This window comes from Prionailurus viverrinus, chromosome D1, assembly GCF_022837055.1.
Source record: "Prionailurus viverrinus isolate Anna chromosome D1, UM_Priviv_1.0, whole genome shotgun sequence".
Taxonomy (NCBI): domain Eukaryota; kingdom Metazoa; phylum Chordata; class Mammalia; order Carnivora; family Felidae; genus Prionailurus; species Prionailurus viverrinus.
The window spans coordinates 11,371,720-11,393,664 of record NC_062570.1 but is presented as its reverse complement, the minus strand read 5'-3'; the positions used below and the strand labels follow the sequence as shown (position 1 = coordinate 11,393,664).

At 45.9% G+C, this 21,945-nt stretch overlaps 1 protein-coding gene across 7 annotated transcripts in view; it reads right to left on the bottom strand.

The window, feature by feature from the left end:
• NCAM1 (neural cell adhesion molecule 1) overlaps positions 1 to 21,945 on the bottom strand; it is a 312,658-nt gene that overhangs the window by 38,041 nt on the left and 252,672 nt on the right. For all 7 annotated transcript variants that reach the window (XM_047877467.1, XM_047877465.1, XM_047877460.1 and 4 more), the window contains exons 7-12: positions 21,775 to 21,941; positions 14,002 to 14,144; positions 3,160 to 3,310; positions 2,640 to 2,824; positions 2,172 to 2,268; positions 1,682 to 1,852 (exon numbers count right to left, since the gene is read on the bottom strand). In XM_047877467.1, coding sequence (XP_047733423.1) covers positions 1,682 to 1,852; positions 2,172 to 2,268; positions 2,640 to 2,824; positions 3,160 to 3,310; positions 14,002 to 14,144; positions 21,775 to 21,941 — 914 coding nt within the window. The remainder of the gene's footprint in view (positions 1 to 1,681; positions 1,853 to 2,171; positions 2,269 to 2,639; positions 2,825 to 3,159; positions 3,311 to 14,001; positions 14,145 to 21,774; positions 21,942 to 21,945) is intronic.

Genomic DNA, 21,945 nt, shown 5'->3' with positions numbered 1-21,945 from the left:
TGGCAGGTCCTCAAGAAATTAAACATGGCATTTCCATGTGATCTACGTCTGGGTATATCACAAAAGAATTGAAAGCAGGAAGTGGAACAGATACTTGCCCACCCATGTTCAGAGTAGCACTGTTCACAATTGCCAAAGAGAGGAAACAACCCAAGTGTCCATCAATGGACGAGTGGAGCACACGGTGTGGTACTGATACAGTGGGGTTTCAGGCAGCTTTAACATGGAACGAAACTCACTCGGACACATGCTACAATGTAGGTGGACCTTGATGACATCAGGCTAAGTAAGCCGGACACAGAAGGACATGTTCCACTCATCTGTAGTAGTTAGAATAGTCAACTACAAAGAGACAGGAAGTAGAATGGTGGTTGCTGGGGCTGGAGGGAGGTGGGAATGGGGAGCTAGTGTTTAACGGGCACTGCGTTTAGGATTATGAAAAAATTCTGGAGACGGATGGTGGGGATGGTTGCACAATAACGTGATGGTACCTAATGCCACTGAACTTGACACTTAAACATGGCTAAAATGGTAAATTTCACATTCCACATATTTCACCACAACAAAAATAGAATCAGAATGTTGATTATATTTGAATTAAATATATATATACTTATATATATATAATATATATATGAATTATATATATATAATATATGAATTATATATATATATATATATATATATATATATATATATATATATATATATATAAAGGGCAGGGGAGGGTGGAATCCAGCTTGTAGCAATGACCAAAAAAAGAAAACAAAGCCAGTTGGACTTTCACATGGGGTCGACTTGCCATAGAGCTGGTGTGAGGTTTCAGAGGGAAGTTGGCAAGGTAAAGAGATTGTTTTCTTCTGGTTCCAAATGGACAGCCCAGAAACTCCTCAGGTTCCCCACCCCCCAAAAGCTGAAGGAGTGATGGAGGCTACCTGGTGAAATAAATTCTCAGTAAAAAGGGCCGGAAGGCAGCCACCCTTGTTACCACATACCGGACCGGGATTAAAACTTTCTACGGAAACAAAAAGTACTTCACTGGTGTATAAACCCCGCAGGGAGAGTTACACACGGTTGTATACTCGGTCTTCAGGGCAAAATAGTCCAGGCTCAAAATCTTCAAACTGTAGAAATCCAACGGTCATTTTTAAAATTTTAGTTTGGAAATCTATCACAGGATGAATTTAAGAGCAGACTTGTCTCTCTGGCAATTTGTTGTGTGGTTAATACCATCATTACAGGGCAGCCCCTGAGTACACCAAGCAAGATGGATGGGTGACGGCAGAGAACCCCCAGCCCGGATCACCCACAGGTGCAGGGCAGGGGCGGTCTGGACTCATCCAGTTGTGCTTAGCACCTAAGTAGGGCTTCTGCTTGGAGCGTGCTTGAGATGGCCTCGTCTTAGCGTGTCCTGAGAAGCAGGTTCTGACGTACCAGGGGACAGAAGGCCAACACTTCCAGAGGAGATGTGACCGTGCCCGAATTCCAGAGGGACAGGGATGGTGCTGCGGCATAGGATCACGGACGGATGGCAGGCTGTGGCATCTGGCTTCCTCAGCAGGTGACAGCGATGTGCCATTCTAACCGGGTAGGCAGTCAGGGGCCCGGCACCAGGGGTGAGTGTCTGCCCAGCACCGAGAAACCCATCATTCTAAAGGAAACGCCGACTCTTCCCACTTACCCTCCTTGGCATCATACCACTTGAAATGCCACGCTTCTTCGCCCACTGCTCTCCACTCGGCCTTGTATTTGAGGATGGGCACACCACCTGTGGCCTCTGGTTCATCAAACTGCACCTGTGCTGTGCTAGAGTACGGCTCCACCTGGTCGATGGACGGTGAAGATGGGGTGTCTGTGGGGAGGGCACATATGGAGACCCAGGTGAGCCCGACTAGGTCCAGGACGTGACTCCCAGTCACAAAGCATGTCTCTCGTTTGTACTCATTCTTGGGAATCTCGTCACCCGTCTCCCGTTCCCCAGCCCGCCTCACCCTATCATTCCCTCCCAACATGCGCCGTGCCCACACCCTTGAACCTCCATAGGCTCCTTGCTTCCTGACCCTCTGTCTTTGGCTACCCTGGCCCTCTCTTCTTTTACTCTCTTAGCGTCACCGAAGGGCATGGACTAGGCCAGCAAAGATAAGGCTGGTACAGCCATCAGGGATGCTCACCTGCTTGGACAAGGATGAATTCCAAAGACTCCTGTCCAATGCGGTTCACTGCAGTACAGTTGTAATTTCCGAAGTCATTTTCAGAGTCTGGGGTCACCTTTGGAAAGGAGGAACTTGTGGGTTACAAGTATCCCACAGAATGGTCACTGATGCAGATCTTTGTTTACTGGATTAATTTGTAAGAAACAGAACAAGTAAAGCATGAACGATTAGCTCCAGCCCAGCCTTAAATCAGAGAGAATCGCCAAGGGGCTAGTGAGAGGCACGTTCGGCCTCCCAGGCTGTGACCTAGTCCCAGGGAGAGGGAGGGGAGAAGGGCTGAGACTCAGTTTCTTCTGTAGCCGATGGCTCCCCTGGTCCGGACACGTGGGAGAAGCAAGAGAGAAGATTTTAGCTGCAGAGGGCAGCCTATCTATCCATAGTCAGATTGTGCCTTCTCCACCCTCCCCTGTCCCCGCCCCGACTCACCTCCAGGTAGCTGGCGGAGGGGGTGTTGTAGATCTTGATATTGCTGTAATTGGAGCTTGGCAGCAGCTGGCCATCCCGGAACCATGAAATTGTGGCGCTGGGGTAGGCAAATACCTCGCACGTGATGTTCACCTGGTTCCCCTCCCACGTGTAGACAGCCACAGGGCCCTGCAGCTTCGGGGCATCTGCAAGGAACGGCAATGCCCATCAGGAAGACCACCACCACCAAGGAGCTCCGTGCACCCTGTCTCCTGGCCCTGGCAGGGTGTGTGTGCCCTGAAGCAGACCCAGCTCCAGGACACGATCAAGCCCAGGCTGGTGTAGCAGTCCCGGGAGCTGCGTGGGAAGACGGAAGCGCCTGTGGGCTTGTAAGAAGCCTGGGGAGGTGGGAGGGACAACTTGGGGACAAGGGGTCTGGAAGGGCCCAGGGCAGGGTGCAGCTCAGGTCCTGGCTGCTGTCCTCCCCTTTCATCCTGACCCCACACGGCCCCCTCCCCTCGTTTTTCCAGTCACTGCTCACATTGCACTTCGAGGTACATGGACTGGGAGTCCTGGCCGATGGTGTTGCTGGCAGTGCAGATGTATTCTCCCGCGTCTGTGTACTGGATGCTCTTCAGGGTCAGAGATGACACACGGGCATGGCTGCGCACCACCATGTGCCCATCCAGAGTCTGCCAGGAGGGAAGGGAGAGCGTCAAAGTCCGAGGCAGGGCGGGGGGCGGGGCAGGAGACCGGGCCACCCCTCGTCTGGGACCAGTCTCACATCCTCTCCCCAAATCGTGCCAATGCCTAACTTTCACTTTAGGTACCTGGTAGTGTGGGAGGCTCTGGAGAGCACCACGGGAACCTGAGTGTATCCAAAATAGAAAATGGGACTCAAGTTTATGTCAAGCAGCCTGGACTCTGTGCCAAGGTTGGTTTGGGGCAAGGACAACCAAGGTTCCCCGCCGCCACCACCCGCCCCCCCCCAAGACAACCCTGTGCGGCATGTCTTCAATGGAAGTGAAAGTCCTGGCTAGCAGATACTCCAGCAGCAGCAGCCTTGCTCCATGGGATTCTGGGAAACCTGCACCCCTATGCTTTCCTCCCAGGAGTCTGCCCGTCTGCCAGTTCCACAGTGCAGGCACGCATAATGGGAAATCCGAATGTGCCAACTGCAAGAAATTATGCAAGAAACCTATATTTCTGCAGATGCCTCACTTTCCTGAATGCTTAAAAGTAAAATAATTTCATTCAAAAGAAAGTCCGACAACTCAATGATCAGGAGCTGGTGAGGGGTAGCTGGGTCTTCTCTCCAGGGACAGTGGCACAGAGTCTCAGGCAGATCTGGGATCCGTGACACCACACTCACCACCATTTTCTAGCCCCTAAGACCACAGTTGGCTTCCTGAGTCTCTGGAATTACAGTGACTGGTCAAAAAGGGAATAAGCATATGACCCCTAGGCAATGGGCACTGTAATATTTCCAAGGGGCCTTTGCCTTGACACTCTAAAATGGTTGCTGGCCTAGTCTGGGCATGTTGCCCAAGTTCAAATCCTCAAGAAAGTTGGTAATCTGAAGAAGGAGTCTTGCTCCTCGTAGGCTGGGCTACACTCTTATCTCCAGCATATGCTATTCTGTGGAGATGGACAGGTGAGTGTTCTGCATATGGCATCTGTCATCCATGGGGTTGAGCCTTTAGGGAATCGAACACCTGCTTCAGATTCTTTTGACACGCTGGTTTGGAAGCCTGGGACTCAGAACTGCAATGTCACACAGCAGCCAGTTTAGGCAGCTCAAAAGGAAGGTCCCATTGGCCTTGTGGGGCAGTCTCCACAGATCTGCCCATCACTAATGGACCTAATCCATCTCAGGCATTTAAGCCCCACTGAGGTTCTCATATCTGGAAGTTGGAATACCACTGCTGGCAAGGAGGCAGAGTGCTGAACAAAATCATCACTGCCTACCTCTGCGAGGGCCACCCCACTCACAGAGGAGTGCCCAGATGCCCATAGCTCTCAACTCCACCTGAACCATAAGTCTGCCAGGCTAAGTGGTTGAGGAGATGCCACACATTAGTGAGAGATGACAACAGACAGATGTGGAGAACTTGGCTAGTAAGCCTTGAGACATCCGGTTTGCTGAAGATACTGGGTCCTCGGACCCCCCATATCTTGTGGGCTGACAGGGTTGTCCCAATATTCCCGAGTGGTGACTCCCATGAGCCATATAAATTTTAACCCATCAGATCTAGTGTCATCGAAAACATGAAGCTACACCAGCAAGTATCTCTAAAGAGCTGACCTGATCTGCTTGTCACTTCTGTCTGTCCCCAACAGAGCAGGACAAAGGCAGAAAGGATTTGAGGTCCACTCCCCCCTGCCCCGCCCCACCCTTTTGGTTATATCAGTAAGAACACAGGTTCAGCTGCTAGTGATACCAGCCAGTGGCTGAGCAATGACTGTTTGTCATAGAGGCACAGCTTGTCCTAGGCCCAGCACCCACAAACAGGGAAAACTGACCGGATCTTTGGGAAGTCAAGAGAATATTTCCACAATGGAAGAAATATTGCAGCAAAAGATGAAAAGAGAGTCGCGGAACTAAGAGTAGGACAGTAACAAATCACAATGAAACAGGGCATGAGCAGTCTTTACTCAGAATATTCTAGAAAAAGGTTGAAGAGAAGCTTGGGAAGTGGTTTCATTGACAGCTATACTCTTCCCCCCTTCTATGTGTTCTAAATTTCTCTGGAAAAATTTTCTCATTTAATGTTGTCAACAGACCAGTAGACAGCCCTCTACAGAGAATTCTTATTTTGCAGTGGCTTGCGACAGGATTGATGATGGGAATTTGCCAGATGCCCAGTTCTCCCTCCAAGGGGAAGCAGATAGACTCCAGTGCAATTAGACTGTTTCCCTCTGAAATGTTTGACTCTCACACAAGGGACAGAGTCAGGGACTGCTACCCACAAGCCATCCAGACCAGGAGTCATGCTGATAAAGTCCAGGCTTACAGAGGAAGCAGATGATCTCTGGGCAAGAAGGGAAAAACACCTGTGACAAGAAAACCCTGTTTTGCAAAAACAGCATGAAGGGCCATCACAACTATTCTTCTCATCAGAACATTTTTGTGTCCCTTCTTCTGGGTAAAAGTGCTAATTCTCAGAGCTTACAGAACGAAACTGGCCATAACCCAGTAACCTTCTTTGGAGCTCATCTGGACTTATGGTCTTCACCTCTGAATGAGACAAACAGGAGGAAATTCTGAGCCCCAGGGGTGGCACTCACTTGAAAGTCAATTATGTCCAAAGTGAGATACTCAAGATAAGGATACTTCTGGAAAACGGAAGTGAGTTGTCTGCTTTCCAGGGAGTAAACCTAGGACTTCCACTTATAATAATAATTCTCTTAACCTCCCTTAACGCTCCCTGATAAATCTCACGTCCCCCTCCAGCCAGGTCTAAATCAGAATGACAGGGGAAGATGTAGAAGGTCAAATAGAATGAGATCTGTAGTTACTGAGGAGTGGCTGATAATTAACCCCTCTTCTCTCCTGTCCCCAATCCCAATGGGTCTGTGACTTTGGGGCAATAAAACAGCCAGGCTGGGACAGCACTAAGTGATCCCTGTGCCACAGGAGGGAGGCATTTCAGCGAGACGAGCACCTGACTATGGTCCCCCATGACATGGAAGAAGGTAGGAAACAAAGACAGCTTATTGTACACTGGATTTGATCACGGCAGTGTGTTCATGTGTAGAAACTAGGATCAGTGCCCGGGGATGGGCAGTCAACTCTTGAATATTAAACAGCATTAAATATTTACAGCCACGATCTGAACACATGAGTTATGTGTTCCGAATAATTATCATTTCTGAAAACTAAGAGGAAAGAGTTACCTAATTAAAACACAGTGTATAGGATTGCCATATTCGACATTTGTAGTATTAAAATATCAAAGTTTCCTCTGGAGAAGAGACAAAAGCTATTTTTTAAAAAATATTTATGGATTCGATCCTTGAACCTCATCTAAAGTATACTAGTTTTTATTTTGCTATCTTTCACTTACACGAATCAATGAAACAAAGATAGGCCTGATTGTAACTAGGGTCTTGAGTGTGTAACATTAAAATCTAAAGATTAATATTTAGCTTTAGTTTTCAAACAAGGTCCCACATTACCCAAATGGAAGGAAGCAGTCAGAGAAATCTCAAAAGCTAAATGCTACTGACTTCTAAAACCATTTGTGCCAAATCATGCAAATCTAATAAATTTAATTCTCTATGAAGTAACATAGGTATGCTTAGCAATTTGGGGAAACCAAGGAGAGATGTCATCTGCATTGCTGTGACATGAAATGGGATGTGATCATTTACCAGGACCGATCATTCTAGAATAAAGCGAGCAACAAGATGAGTTGAGCTGGAAAGGGCTGAGTGGGTTTTTAGACACTAACTCTGTGACTTTATGACCCAAAGCCACATCAACCAGGTGAGAGGCAAAAAAAAAAAAAAAAAAAAAAAAAAAAAAAAAAAAAAAAAAAAAAAAAAAAAAAAAAAAAAAATCTCATCATTTCAAAATGCCTGGCCTGGGAATTGGAGCGATTTATTTCTGTAAGTATAATTACCTGGAGGTGATTTTACCAGCACCAGCAAGAGAATAAGATCCAATTTTAAGAAGTAATAAGGATTTGTTCATCCACTCCCAACACAGCTTGCTTGCTCATCCTAAGACACTATCGCCAAGTAACGTCTACCACTATTGACCTATTCTTTAATCTAACTAGATGACTAATTAGTTTAGCATGTCTGGTTATTAAACTGTAATGGCGAGTTAAACTGCGATGCTTTCGAAACTAAAGACTGGCTAGTGGTCAGGTAAGCTATACCTCCTGCTTCTCCGGTCGAGTCCACGAAGCCTGGAGAGAACAAGATATAAAACACAACAAGAAAGCAGTAAAATTTTACAACATGTTGCTTCAGAGAATTGATGTATCACACTGCATTCCGTGCACATGCAGCTTCTTTTCAACTCAGAACTTTTTCCAAGGCTCACTTTCAATGGTGTGTTTATTACCCAACTGAATTTAGGGTTTAGCTTATGTTAAGCTTTCCCCACCCCCTTATGCACATTAAGATGTATAATTCAAAGGAGAAGGCTTTCCTAATCTTTGGTAGACATACACAGGGGTACCAGCAGACACAGCAGACTGCTCCTGTTCCAGAACATCTTGAATATTTCTCGTAGTTATTTCATGTCGCTATTAGTTCTGACTATAAAGTCTAGAGATACTCATAGAGTATGTTTCCTCCTTTGGATTCTATTAGACAGCTTATCACAAAAATACGAATGCCATTTTGTGCTCATGCATTTTATAATTCATTGCATGCATCCTATTAAAAATCACGTTTATATTTTCTAAAAAGGAACTAAAAAAGGAGCAGAGAGGTACATTAGGAGTGGTTAAGTATGAAGTGCTTAAAGTTGTTGATCAGGAAACTTCCAGGACACCAAATTCTGAGTGCTGCGGCGGGCTCCAGTCAGTTCTCAGGGGCAGAGGAATGCCCGGATGGCATGCAGGCTCAAGCGTGCACCATCGACATCAAACATGGCATTCACAGAGGAGGGAGTCAGCTCAGAAGCATAGAGGTTTGGGTGTCTTCCTACCCACGTCTGCATACTTTATATCTGGCACTTGGGGAACTCCTACACTTAGAGTTTTTCCGTTTTCATACTGGGTTTCAAAAACATCCTACCTGCAGTTGTTCTTTTTATTAAATGGCATGACTGCCTGGTTGTCCCTGATGTTCAGATGGAAAAAGGAGAGAACAGATACCAGAGACAAGGCAATGCAATCCAGGAAATGCAAATGGTTAGCAAACATTTAGTAGGAGTCCACTAAATGCAGAGAGCTTTTGTGAGAAATGAGGATGGAGAGGTCGGATTATGTCATGTGATGCTGGAATGAAGAAAAAAGTGAGGACAGAGGACCATGCACCATGTGTCGGTGTGCCAGCATGTCAAATGTGGCCGCCAATGAGAAGCTTGTCTGTCACATGCCAGGGCTGCATGAATCAAGACTTTTTTAAAGGGCTATCTCATATGGAGTTATTTGTTCTTCAAATCTGATCCTTCTTGTACCTCTCCCAAATCACTAGGGTTTTGTGTCGTTGAGAAGTAGTTGCTAGTAACACAACGCCTCCACTAGCCTGACCTCCTGCCTGTGTGCCCGATGGGAGTGGTAGGACATGCCTTGGCCCTGATAATTTGGTGATGGTGTGTAGTTCACTTTAAGACAATCTGATGTGCAAATATACACACATAAAACAAATTAGGATATGATTAGCCACGCTCCAGAAATTTTAAGTTCCAGGTCCTTTTAATATTCACGTTTTATTACCTCACATATGAGTCTGCAGGAATATGTACAGTGAAGCATCCCTACACTTAGCCTAAAGTAGATCCTGCTATACCTCTGCCCACACCCCAAATATGCCAGACTCTAACTGCTTATCATAGGCACCTTTTCCAGTGTTTATACGTGGGTGCCTGGTTTGCATTAATGAGGAATTCTCCCCGGTGACAGAAAGATCCAGTTTTCAGTGGATCCAGAATTTCAAAGGTCTCTCTTATTTGTGGGATTTGTGGGACACTCTGTCAGCTAAAGACTCGAGGTTCAGGAAGTTCCATTTTTTTCTACCTGTTCTGAACTCAACTCTTTGCCCCTCTTCTTTTCCTTAAATATTAAGGCTTCGTATACATTTCTTTACCAGTCATTTCAAAGGCATGTTCAAATAAGAGGTTCAAATACGCACACAGAGAACGTGTTGTGATAGCGACCGATTGTGCAAATCATTACCCAGAGGTCTCGCTCAGTATGTAAATGGTACCTCGAAGTTAGCCCCACTCACTCACATACCTGGCAGTATTTAAAATGAGTCTTGGTAGTATAAGCAATGAAATGATGTGGATGTGCAAACTTCCTTTGTACCTGCATTATCACAATGTCCTCCAGACACAGTGATCAAACTGACCCATTATGATGTTCAAATATGGTTTGTTTCAAGGTTTTTTTTTTTTGTTTGTTTGTTTGTATTTGTTTGTTTGGGCCAACATAATGGAGACTAAGAAATGGATTAACTTTCAGACAGGTGATCTGCCCTAACGGTCTTAATGACCCAAATGTAGCCTACCTGTTATCAGTTGTCGAGCAAAACCAACCCAACTAGCTGAAGCTTAGCAGACTGATAGTAATCAGTCTCGAAGGAGTGATTGGACTGAACCCAGAGATGCGATCAGATAGATTTTGACAATCAGGCTCAGTGTACTGGCTTTTGCTTGTTTCTCCCACCCCTTCTTTCTCTTCTTCTTCTTTTTTTAATGAAGAGGAACATCAGTTTTCCATTAGAAAGTTACTAACTCTGTGCCTATGGTTGAAAGCCTTTTCTCTCCTCTTCTCTTAAGAAGGGTAATACTAGACAAACACTAGGCTTAACTGAGCAATGAATCAAAAGACCAAGTTGCTGTAATTAGCTTATATTGTAACCAGTTTTATTAAAGAAATCATTGAGGGGCACCTGGGTGGCTCAGTTGGTTAAGTATCCAACTTCAGCTCAGGTCATGATCTCACAGTTTGTGAGTTCAAGCCCCATTGTGAGTTCGAGCCCCGCATCAGGCTCTGCTGACCGCTTGTTCAGAGCCTATAGCCTGCTTCGGGTTCTATCTCCCTTTCTCTCTGCCCCTGCCCCACTCACACTCTGTCTCTGCCTCTCTCAAAAATAAACATTCAAAAAAGTTAAAAAAAAAAAAAGGAAATCATTGAACCTTCCACAAAAGTCCTCGAAATCATGAGGAGCACCATGATATTGGATGCTCTGCCTTCCAAGCCAGTGACCCAGAGGAAGGCCCTGGTAGCACTCTAAGGACTTTGCACTTGACCTTGTCCGAGTCAACATTTTTATCAGAGACTTAGACCAAGATATTTCAAGTAAGTGTTCATACAAGGTTGGAGCCAATAGCTAATACAGATACTGGATGACAGCTGCATGGGGAAGGCTACTGAACTGCTTGTGAAGGGCCTTGTGAAGGAAGTGGGGTCACCACTGAGTGTTAGACGTCATTACTTCAAAAATACGTGAATAGAACAGGGGGGCCCATGAGGCTTGAAATGCCCTAGACCTACAGACCTTTAAGGACAGTTCTGATAAAAGCCAGACCTGCCTGGTTAGAAGGATGGGCTGAAATGGTTCTCAAGACAGAAAGAGTTTGTATGGGTGGCATTTTTGGTAATCGAGGTGATTAGAGGTGGCTACTGGCATCTAGAAGGAAGGGAGCTATTGGTACTGAGTTTCTGGCCATGCACAGGACCATCCCAGTGAAGGAAGTGCCTTCCCAAGTGCCACTGATACCACTGAGAAACATGGGGTTGCAATAAACAAAACACAACTTTTAGCAGAAATAAATATAATAGTCTGCATTTTAGGCGAAGCAACCAATTGCATAAGAGCAGGCTAAGGGGCTATGTGGCTTAAATGCTGTTCAGATAAAAAAGAGCTGAGAATTTTAGTTGACCCCAAGCTCCACATGAGGCAACACAATGAGGAAACTGCTGCAGGGGCCAATGCAACTTTAACTGCATGGTGGTGTCCAGATCAAGGGAGTCAGAGCTGCACGGAAGACTGCATTAGTTACACTAGGCACCATAAAACTTCAGGGGAGTGTCACTGGACTGGGACCACTGGGACCACTAGAAAGCACAAGGTGGGGAACCCATGACCCCAGAAACAGGGAAGACCACTGAGTGTGTTTAAGGGAAGAAGAGTGGAGAATCCAAGAGCCCTCACACAGGGCACTGAGTGGCAGAGGTGGGAAGACGGAGTGGAAGGGGCAAGGAAGCAGACCTTCCCGATCACCAGTGCTGGCCAGCTGTCTTGCAGAGGACGGTCGCCATCACCCTTCAGGGAGTGGCCATGGGGCTTTCTGGCAGATATGCTGGTAAGGGAGTGCCAGGTGAGACTAGACAACCTGGAATAGGGCCTCCCTTCCTGCCTTCTATGATTCCAGCATTTTGCGCGGTCTAATTCTCAGGAGACTTCCTGGCCTCCGCGGTTAGACACAGTGGCTATTTTTATCTGCTTAGTGTATCAGCCTGATTGTAAAAAGCCAACTGTTTTCTCTCACTTCTATGCTGCAGTGACTCTAATCATCTTGGTACCTGATTGTATACGACGCACCTTCAGGTGGAGGAGAACATGATGGGCTGCTGCCAGGTAAAAGTGAAATTTATTACCTGCAGTCCAACCGGCACCTGTAATAGGCCATCTTCGTTTTATTAATTACTAGCTATCCCCAGTGTAGGACAGAGAGCAAGCCTCTTTGATGTCAATATATAGCTGATATAAATGGCAACTTTTATATGCAGGGGTTCATTTAGGCAAGTGTGTTAATCTGGTGTCATCTCACGGGCTGGTCTGGAGGACTTGTTCTAATATCGATTCACTCATGCTCCAGTAATGTCACGTCAAGTAGACTTGAAGACAGTCTGTATGTAGTAAAAGGAAGCACAATGCAATATATGTGGCTGGCCTTCCATAATTATCTCAGGTTGAGACCAGTGATCTACACTGATAACTGAATTATACAGTACCTACTTGGCCTGAGATGGTCTCTGTTGGATACCTTTGGTTTCACTACTTAGTAAGTATGAGTGTGTATTAGTGCCTGGTTATTTGTTCTCTTTCTGTAAAAATGAATTCACAGATAGAAGGCAGAAGTGACCACCTATTAAAGAACTTAGGGTAGGCACAAATCTTAATGGCCCTTCTGGTATAGCTTAGATGTTGAGCTATTCCTAGAAAAGACATTGAATTTAAAAGCATCATTCATCTGGGATAGATATTATTTCTGTCCTTTACTGTAGGTCAACGATATACACTGGTTCATTCTGGACAAATCTACTCACAAGCCTGATAGAGAAAAATCTGGTGAGCAGCAGCCCTGTGGTTTAAGCCCTGAAATGTACATTCAATCCATGTAACACACACGATGGGAGCTGAAATCTGAGCTTAGGGTTTAATTCCAATGTTGATAAAGAAAGTATCCAAGTAAACACCACATTTCCTAATCCGGTTGGTTTTCACAATATTGAACAGCATATGTGAGTCTCAAAAATACTTAGCAGTTCCTTGAGTTTTTGTTAAGTGGAATTCAACTGTGGAGGTAAAACTTGCAAAAAAAATAATGGGCTTTTTGGAACAGCAATTTCTATTCCTTTTGATTTAGTTTGCTTTCTATTAACAGGGCAGAAATCAGATCCTCAAATGCAAATCCCAAACGTGGCTCTGGCATTTCACACTATCTCTTTTTGACTTTATTTTAGTTTACCCTCTCTAGGGATTTCCTTTAGGCAGGCAGAAGAGTGAAGATCTATCATTTTTGACATTCAGGTCAATAAGCAATCCATTATAAATGTTCTTTAAGGCTAAGGCCATTATTCCTGAATAGGTGACAAAATTTTGGCCAACTAAAATGAAGCCCATTACTAGAGGGTATATGAGAGGAGGCTGGAGATGGGCCATAAGAGGGTTTAAGTTGCTCTGAAACCAAGCTGTTTCTTCCTCCTGCTTTTGGCCCACTCAGCAGCAAAGGGTTGCAATGACGTAAGGTTATCTAAATTTTTATACATTGTCAATAATAAAGATAGCTTTCCGGGGGCCTATAAATCTACACGCTTTAAAGCTAAATTTTCCCAGTCATTTCAATTTACCAAGAAGGTCGCTGCCATGTGCTTAAACTCTCAGTGAATGTACTGTAGAACCCAGTGGAATAATCATCATGTAGAAACTGCTAATTATTTTTGCCTTCAGAACAAAATGATATCCAAATGTGACCGAAAATACAGGCAGACACAAAGGCAACCAAGCTTTTGTGCGTGTAGTGCATGTACAGCATGAGTCTACAAAACACAAGGAAAAGAATTAATAGGGCTCATTCTGATCCCTGCTATTTCTGGGCGACACTTCCCTGGGTGCCCCCTGTGATGATGGTAGGAACAGCTGGTGCACCAGGATCTTGGCTTTTCCTTGCACCTCATAGCTCCATAATCCAAAATCACTACCCCCTTCCTCCCCAGAACGTCTAACTTGACCATGCCCACTAATATCACAACCCTGCAAATCTTTGCAAGAAACTGTGGTCCTTCCACTGTAAGGGGACACTGGTGAGGCCACAGCCAGGCAGGCTGGAGGACGGAGGCCACAGGACCTGGCATGGCCTCTGGTGCCTGCATCCTATCTTTGGGCTCATCGAAGAGAACGGGGCATGGGCAGACACAATCTGCTTGGAGCCTGCATCCCATGGCCCTGAAACTCTTGGGGGACATCATACCTTTTCTTCGCTGCTGATGTTTCGGGTAGAAGTCCTCCAGGTGATAGAGGGAATGGGGTCTCCTGAGGCTTCACAGGTAAGAGTGACTTGTTCCTCTAGTTCCATGGCAGTCTGGTTCTCTACATAAGTGATTTTGGGTTTTGCTGAAAAGACAAGACATGTTAATGAGTCTATCTGATCTTTCAGCTTTCTGGGTTTAAGTTACAACATGCACCCATTCAACGAAGGTTATGTGCTTACTAGGTGTTAGGAACTTATTCTAGGTATTGTAGGAGATAAAGAATAGAATCCTCAAGGAGTGTGCAAATGGGCATACAACAACATTGATGTGATAGCCAGAGCAATAAGATCCCATAAAGTAAGAGTGCTAAGGGCAGTGGGTGGAGAAGGTGTGGGGCAGAGGAAGATCGCTCCTCTGGCTGGAACCTTCATGAGGGGAAAGTGTCCCGGCTGGGCCATGAGACTTTCAACACATGGAACTTTGGGATAGAGACAGTCATTCCAAGTGTAGAAACCTGCTTGACTGAAAGCAAAGAAGCGAGAACATGGGAAGAGGGCAGTGTGGCAGGAGCTGGTGTTTGTACATCACAGCAGGGGGAGGCGATGCTGGGCCCAGGCACAGAGATCATGACTGCCTGGCTAAAACACTTGCTTTGAATGATCTTGGGTAGCTGATGGAGGCCCACTGGCGGTATTTGATCAGAGGAATGAAATGGCCATTTGTACTTCAAGAAGGTTAATCTAGAAAAACTCAAGATGATTTAGACTGGAGGAAACCTTGAGGTGGGAAAACCAATTTGGAAGCTCTGGCCGTGCCCCAGATGTGGCTTAATACAGTCCCGAACTGGGTGGTCTGGGGTGGGGGACAGATGGGGAAGGTCAGCTTTGAGAGAGGTACTTACAGCAGGTTTCAGAGGAAGTGCCAAGGGAACAGAGGGCAAAGGAGGCATGGCAAGACACAAAAGAGGGGATGAGAAGGTGCTGACATGACTCTGAGCATCTTGCTGGAGGGGGGAGTTGGGTTCGCATTGACTCCAGGAAGGAAATATGGTGAGTGATGGGTTAGGGGCTGTGGGGTGGGCTGGGATGGGAAGGAGATGAGATGGGTTCATTTTCCAAATGTTTTGGGTAATGCAAGAAAACACAAGGATTCGAAAGCTGAGTTAAATGTTAAAACATTAGAGAAAATTGACTTTTCCTGATTTAAAACAATTATACTCTGAAATTGCTAAACCTTCCATGGAAGAGAAAAGATAACACTACACAAATGTAACTTATTTCACTAATGGAGGAGAAAGACCAGGCTAGATATACAAACAAAAGAGAAATAAATCAAATTTACGGATAATTTTGGAAACAACTGCATTTCCTTTACATTCACATTCATACGGTACCCCTAAGTAGGTTAATGAACTACTGCCTATATACATCCTACAAGTTGAGGCGCTCGATTTTGCTTTAATAAAGAGAAAGCAATGGCAAGGCTGTGCATTTTCTGTAGCAAATATCTGCTTCTATATAAAACTACCCCTATAGATCAAATATTCTGCCACACTTAATCTGTACTAACCAGCCTGCTTGGCAAATCCTTTTTTGATGGCAAGCACATAGGCACATCTCAATCCAATGTGGCCAAATGATCACAAATTGGAATTGATGGAGTCCAGTTGAGTGAGGTTTTCCCCTTGGAAGGTTTTGTGTCTATCTTGATAAATAGGATTTTCCAGGTGGTCACAACTCATATCGAATGGACCATGTGTTAAGTGTAGCTGGACAGGAGGTTTTACAAAGATAAAAGCTGAATTTCTACCCTGTTAAAATCACAGATTGAAGAGTGTTAAAAAATAAATAAAATTCAGCCTAACGACTGAATTCACTGAACTGGACAGTTGTTTTGAAGTCTGGAGGCAGTATAGGAAGGCTGAATTTTGGCTTCTTGAAAGCTCGATGGATGTTGTGACCTAGATGGTGTTTGCTGGCCTTTTTCTGACCCCCTGAACTTTGTCCTGGCAGCAAAAGGTTAACAGAAGACAGACAAGGTATAGTTAACATCTATTAATGTTTGGTTTGGTGGGTTACAAAAGGCCCACTGTACACATCTTTAGAAAAAAGGAAAATGTATTCTTACTAAAAATATTATTAACAATAGCTAATTTCAGATGGTCTACAGAGGGCTGTTGGGAAGGAAGGCAAGCTTTTCACTGATGACTTAACCTCTCTGCACTACAGAAGCAAGACTCTTGTGAGAAGTAATTGAAGGGTTAGAATATTGCCTTGGAGATAGGATACCAATATAATTTCCTGTCCAAATCAGGACACCCTTGAGTGGGAGAAGGGATTCTCTACATAATTACCTTGGGACAGTGGGCATCATCAGGCCAACGGGGACAGATGCAGGGTCATTTCCCTCTGCACCCCAGGATCTACAGGAACAGCTCCAGGTTTTATCTTCAGATGGAACTTGTACCATCTTAATTAATGTCTTTTGTGGGCCCTTGACTTTGGATCCCCATTTTATATTCCACCTGCTGCTGTGGGAGTTAATGCCTCAGACTGTCCCATTATACATCTCCCCATGGGCCTTCCTGTGAGAACACCTGTCCTTGGGAGTTTTCCAAGCACACTGGCTCTCCTCTTCCAGCATGCCCATGGCTCTGCACCGCACCACTAAGGAGTGGTCTTGTCTATTCCCACTCCAATCCAGACTCCTGCATCCCCAGCCCAAGGAGGGCTCTGGGGCCCTGCTTGTCTGAACAGAGAGGCTGGGCATGACCAGGCGCACCTTCCTTCAGGCTTTATACTGTGTGCAAACTCACAAGGGCTGTTTTGGTCTTAAGGGGTCAGTGAAGCAAACCCACTGGTGAACTGGCCTCAGCCCACGGCAGCATGAGGCCTCAAGAGCATTCATGCGAGCATAATAGGAATATGAGGAGACAAAAATACTTTTTTAGAAGGGCCCATGGGGAGAAAAGCAATGGAAATTCACTGCCAAATTTAAAGACAGGTAGGATGTAACTACTTAGTAAAAAGAGCTTCTGGCTGATAACTAGGGCAAGGCATGCTAGAACGTGCCCCCTTCTTAGGAAAAAATGATGTCAGTAAGGTACAATTACGGCAGTGTCTAATTTAGATATGCTCCATACATACTAATTGCCTTCCCTTCTGGAATCAGGGGAGTTCTGCGAGCTTCTCTACTGTCTAAGCTGCTGGTTTCTTTGCTCTTCTGCCCCACTGCTGCCGACTCTGCTGCCAAGGGGGAGCCTGTTTCCTCATTTCTCTCCTTAGTGCTGGTCCCATGGCAAACCAAGGGGAAGGAGAGGGATGGAGGAAAGAAGGATGGAGCCCTAACTAGCCACCCCCCCCACCCTGGCCTTACTACCAATCCCCTAAACCAAGGGAGGCCAAAGGAGGCAGAAGAGGAGGTTAAGAATGTGAAATGGAGAGGGGAAGGGGTGTGTGCACGAGGCACCAGGTTACTCCAAAGAGGCAATGCAAACCCTCCCCTGGATATCATAGAGGAGGACTCCCATTTCGGATGGGGTCCCTAGGAGCCGGTGATTTGCTTACCTGTCTCTGCAGTCTGGCCACTTCTCCTCTATTTACTCTTCTGGACTAACATATGTTCTCCCAGTGCGATCTCGGGAAAGAAACTGTGTGTGTGTGTGTGTGTGTGTGTGTGTGTGTGTGTGTGTGTGGCACAGGACGAGAGATGCGTGGTGGGAGAGGCGGGCAGAATGACAAATGGTGCCTTGCCTCAGTTCCTGCATCCTACATTCCCTGCCTCGTTACCTCCTTCCCCAGACCTCCAGCTCTTTCCTCTACATTGGCCCCACGAGGCTCCTGACTGACTACCCACGCCTCCTTCCCAGGGCAGCTCCCCACAGCAGAGAGGCCTGGAAGAGAAGCCAAGCTCTGCTCCTGACCAGCCAAGTTAGAAGGGAGTGTACTTCTACAGAGAAACAATGTTGCCCATGGTGAGCAAGGCAGAGCTCGCACTAACTTCAGCATCTGCATTCCATCTGCAATTCAGAGGCAGTATGTGTTGAGTTGAGTTTCACAGAGTAGTAACTCCCACTGTCAGGGAAGGGACCTCAAAGCCAACTGCCTGGGTTTGAATCCTGGCTCCTTGGGTAGGTCACTCAATTCTCTGTGCTCAGTTTCCTCATTGGTAAAGTAAGGACAATAATGAGATCTACCTCACAGGGTTGTGCTGAGGAGTAAGAGTCAGTTTATAGGCACAACTTCACACAGTGCTTGACATACTACAAGCACTTGCTTCGTGTTGGGTGTTATTACCACCTCCTGGGGCTAATATCTAAGAATTTCCCAAGACAAGTGATGGGTACACATTCCTGGACTCCTCCCCCTGCCATATACAATGTGCTTCATTCACATAAACTGCTATTCCTTCATTTATGCAAATTCTGGCACCTAAGATCTGCTAGGCACTGTCCTGGCAGCTGGGGGTTCACAGTCCCCATCTCCAAGGAGCTCACATTCAACGTAACGCGAGTCCTTCCTGCCTCTGTGCCTGTGTGTGTGTGGCCTGAGGTCCTTGCCCATGCCCCTTCCCTGCTTCACCCTGGAAGCCCTTGCTTGTGAAATAGCACACCATTTGTGAAAATCTCTCTGAATTCTGGCCCACAGGACCACACATCCTCTTTTTCTATGAGACACCATGCACATCACCATTATGAAGTCCTTACAATGGACTGTCATTAAAAATACCAGTGTTGGGAATATCCAATGGAAAAAAGACAGTCTCTTTAACAAATGGTGCTGGGAGAACTGGACAGCAACATGCAGAAGGTTGAAACTAGACCACTTTCTTACACCATTCACAAAAATAAACTCAAAATGGATAAAGGACCTGAATGTGAGACAGGAAACCATCAAAACACTAGAGGAGAAAGCAGGAAAAGACCTCTCTGACCTCAGCCGCAGCAATTTCTTACTTGATACATCCCCAAAGGCAAGGGAATTAAAAGCAAAAATGAACTATTGGGACCTCATGAAGATAAAAAGCTTCTGCACAGCAAAGGAAACAATCAACAAAACTAAAAGGCAACCAACGGAATGGGAAAAGATATTTGCAAATGACGTATCGGACAAAGCGCTAGTATCCAAAATCTAAAAAGAGCTCACCAAACTCCACACCCGAAAAACAAATAATCCAATGAAGAAATGGGCAGAAAACATGAATAGACACTTCTCTAAAGAAGACATCCAGATGGCCAACAGGCACATGAAAAGATGCTCAACGTTGCTCCTCATCAGGGAAATACAAATCAAAACCACACTCAGATATCACCTGAGTCAGAGTGGCCAGTCAGAGTGGCCAAAATGAACAAACCAGGAGACTATAGATGCTGGAGAGGATGTGGAGAAACGGAAACCCTCTTGCACTGTTGGTGGGAATGCAAACTGGTGCAGCCACTCTGGGAAACAGTGTGGAGGTTCCTCAGAAAATTAAAAATAGACCTACCCTATGACCCAGCAGTAGTACTGCTAGGAATTTACCCAAGGGACACAGGAGTACTGATGCATAGGGGCACTTGTACCCCAATGTTTATAGCAGCACTCACAACAATAGCCAAATTGTGGAAAGAGCCTAAAGGTCCATCAACTGATGAATGGATAAAGAAATTGTGGTTTATATACACAATGGAGTACTACATGGCAATGAGAAAGAATGAAATCTGGCCTTTTGTAGCAACATGGATGGAACTGGAGAGTGTTATGCTAAGTGAAATAAGCCCTACAGAGAAAGACAGATACCATATGTTTTCACTCTTAGGTGGATCCTGAGAAACTTAACAGAAACCCATGGGGGAGGGGAAGGAAAAAAAATGAGGTTAGAGTGGGAGAGAGCCAAAGCAGAAGAGACTCTTAAAAACTGAGAACAAACTGAGGGTTGATGGGGAGGTGGGAGGGAGGGAAGAGTAGGTGATGGGCATTGAAGAGGGCATCTTTTGGGATGAGCACTGAGTGTTGTATGGAAACCAATTTGACAATAAATTTCATATATTAAAAAAAAATAAATACAATTCAAAAAAAAAAAGAAAAAAATATCAGTGTTGGTCATCAGTGTGAGTCCATGAGCCCATTGATAAAGACACAGAGCACGTTATTCATCCTCATAACCTTGGCAATGGCTAGGCCTATAGCAGACGCTCAAATGTTGTTGGCTGGCACTATTATAGTTTATATGCTTATGTGTTCCTCTCCCTCCTCGTGTCTCTCAGAGGGACATCAGACTTGTCTCTGTTGCCCCTCTATCCAGCAGCACTGACGCTCAGTAAATATTTGTTAAATGAAGGAATACATCAACAAAGGCGTCTGTCTTTATACCACGGAAAGACTTGAAATGAGAATAACTGGGGAAGAGAATTAGAGAAAAAAACTATCAAGAATATCTTCCAAGACCATTATTAGCTTTCACTCTCCAGTATATCCGGTTGATATGAACCAAACTGATCACTTATTTCTAAGCCCAATTGTCATTAATAGATAGAGAGGATTCACCTGTGATTAGCAGGTCTGATTGCAGACAAGCACTTGATGTTTCAAAGATCTTTGTTTACAAACATGGATTGGTTCTCTCGATCAGGCTAAACAAGTGGGTCCCAGGCAGGTTCCCTTGGCCCACACAGTAGTGACCTGGGAGACGCATGAACCAGAGCTGCCTATCTGGCATCTGGCAGCACCATCTACAGTGGACCAAAAACATGAGCAGTGTTGACAGCCACTGGGCTAAGCATTTCTCTGCCACAAATTCTTTTTCCAAGGTCAGGTCAAAACACATTTCACCTCTAAATGAATGGAAGCTAACGGAGTTTATGAAGGCAGAGAGAGGAGAGATGCAGGGATGCTTCTCATGACTTTGATGGCGCTGTTTCACACAGGCCAGGGAAAGAAGCAAGGAGACACAGGCAGTCAGCCTGGGGATCACTGATATCACCAAGGGCCTTCACGAGCCCGGCACCGCTTGCAGTGGTAGAGGTAGAGCAGGAGAGGAGAAGAAGAGCTGGCACTCTACCATCTTGGAGTTTCCAGCCTCAGTGGAGGTATGACTCAACCCCCAAAGCAAAGATGTAAATGAGACCAGTTTAGGTTTGAGAAGTGTGGTGAAGAAGGTACAGTAAGATCAACAGAAGGGCTCGATGGAGGTGGGTGGGGTGTTAGTGGTGTGTCAGCCAAGGCAGTGCAGGAAGGATTCATCGAGAAGGTGGGTTGAGCTGAGATCTGAACGGTGCAGGAGAAGAAGGCGGCTCAGAGTAGATCTGGGGAAATGCACTCCAAGCAGAAGGAATATTGAGGGCAATGGCCCTAAGACAAGGAACAAGCTTGGTGTGTCTGAGCCGCAGAAGGAGGGCCTGAGGGGTTGGAGAGTGAGGAGCAAAGTGCAGGAAAGGTGAGGCTGCCCAGGAAGGCAGGGGCCGGCTCAGGTTTGGTCTGGATTTCATTCTGGTTGTAACGGGAAGCCATGGGAGAATTTTAAAGGAAGGAATGGCGCTTGAGGCCGTTCTGGCTGCTGTGGGAGGGGCTGAAAGGGAGCACTGGTGGGGTGTGGGGGACCAGCTGGGAGCCTGTCTCACTGACCAGGGGAGGAGGCGGATGGCATGGAGTCGGGCTCAGGAGGGGCAGCTGGCAGACGCGGTTGCACTTGGAACAGATTCCGAGGCAGAGTGGACAGGGCCTTGCTGGTGGACCGAGCATGCAGGGTCAGAGGAAGTGTGGCAGGGCAATGACCTTGACCCCAACTGTCCTTACCAAAGACTTTGAGGTGGATGGATGCATCCTGCTCTCCAGCCTTGTTCTCGGCGATGCACACGTACTCGGCCTCGTCGTTCTTATCCACCTTCCTGATGGTCAGCTCAGAACTGTCATCGCTGAAGACGTATTTGTCATCTTCTTCATTCTCTATCTGTTCCCCGTCCCTAA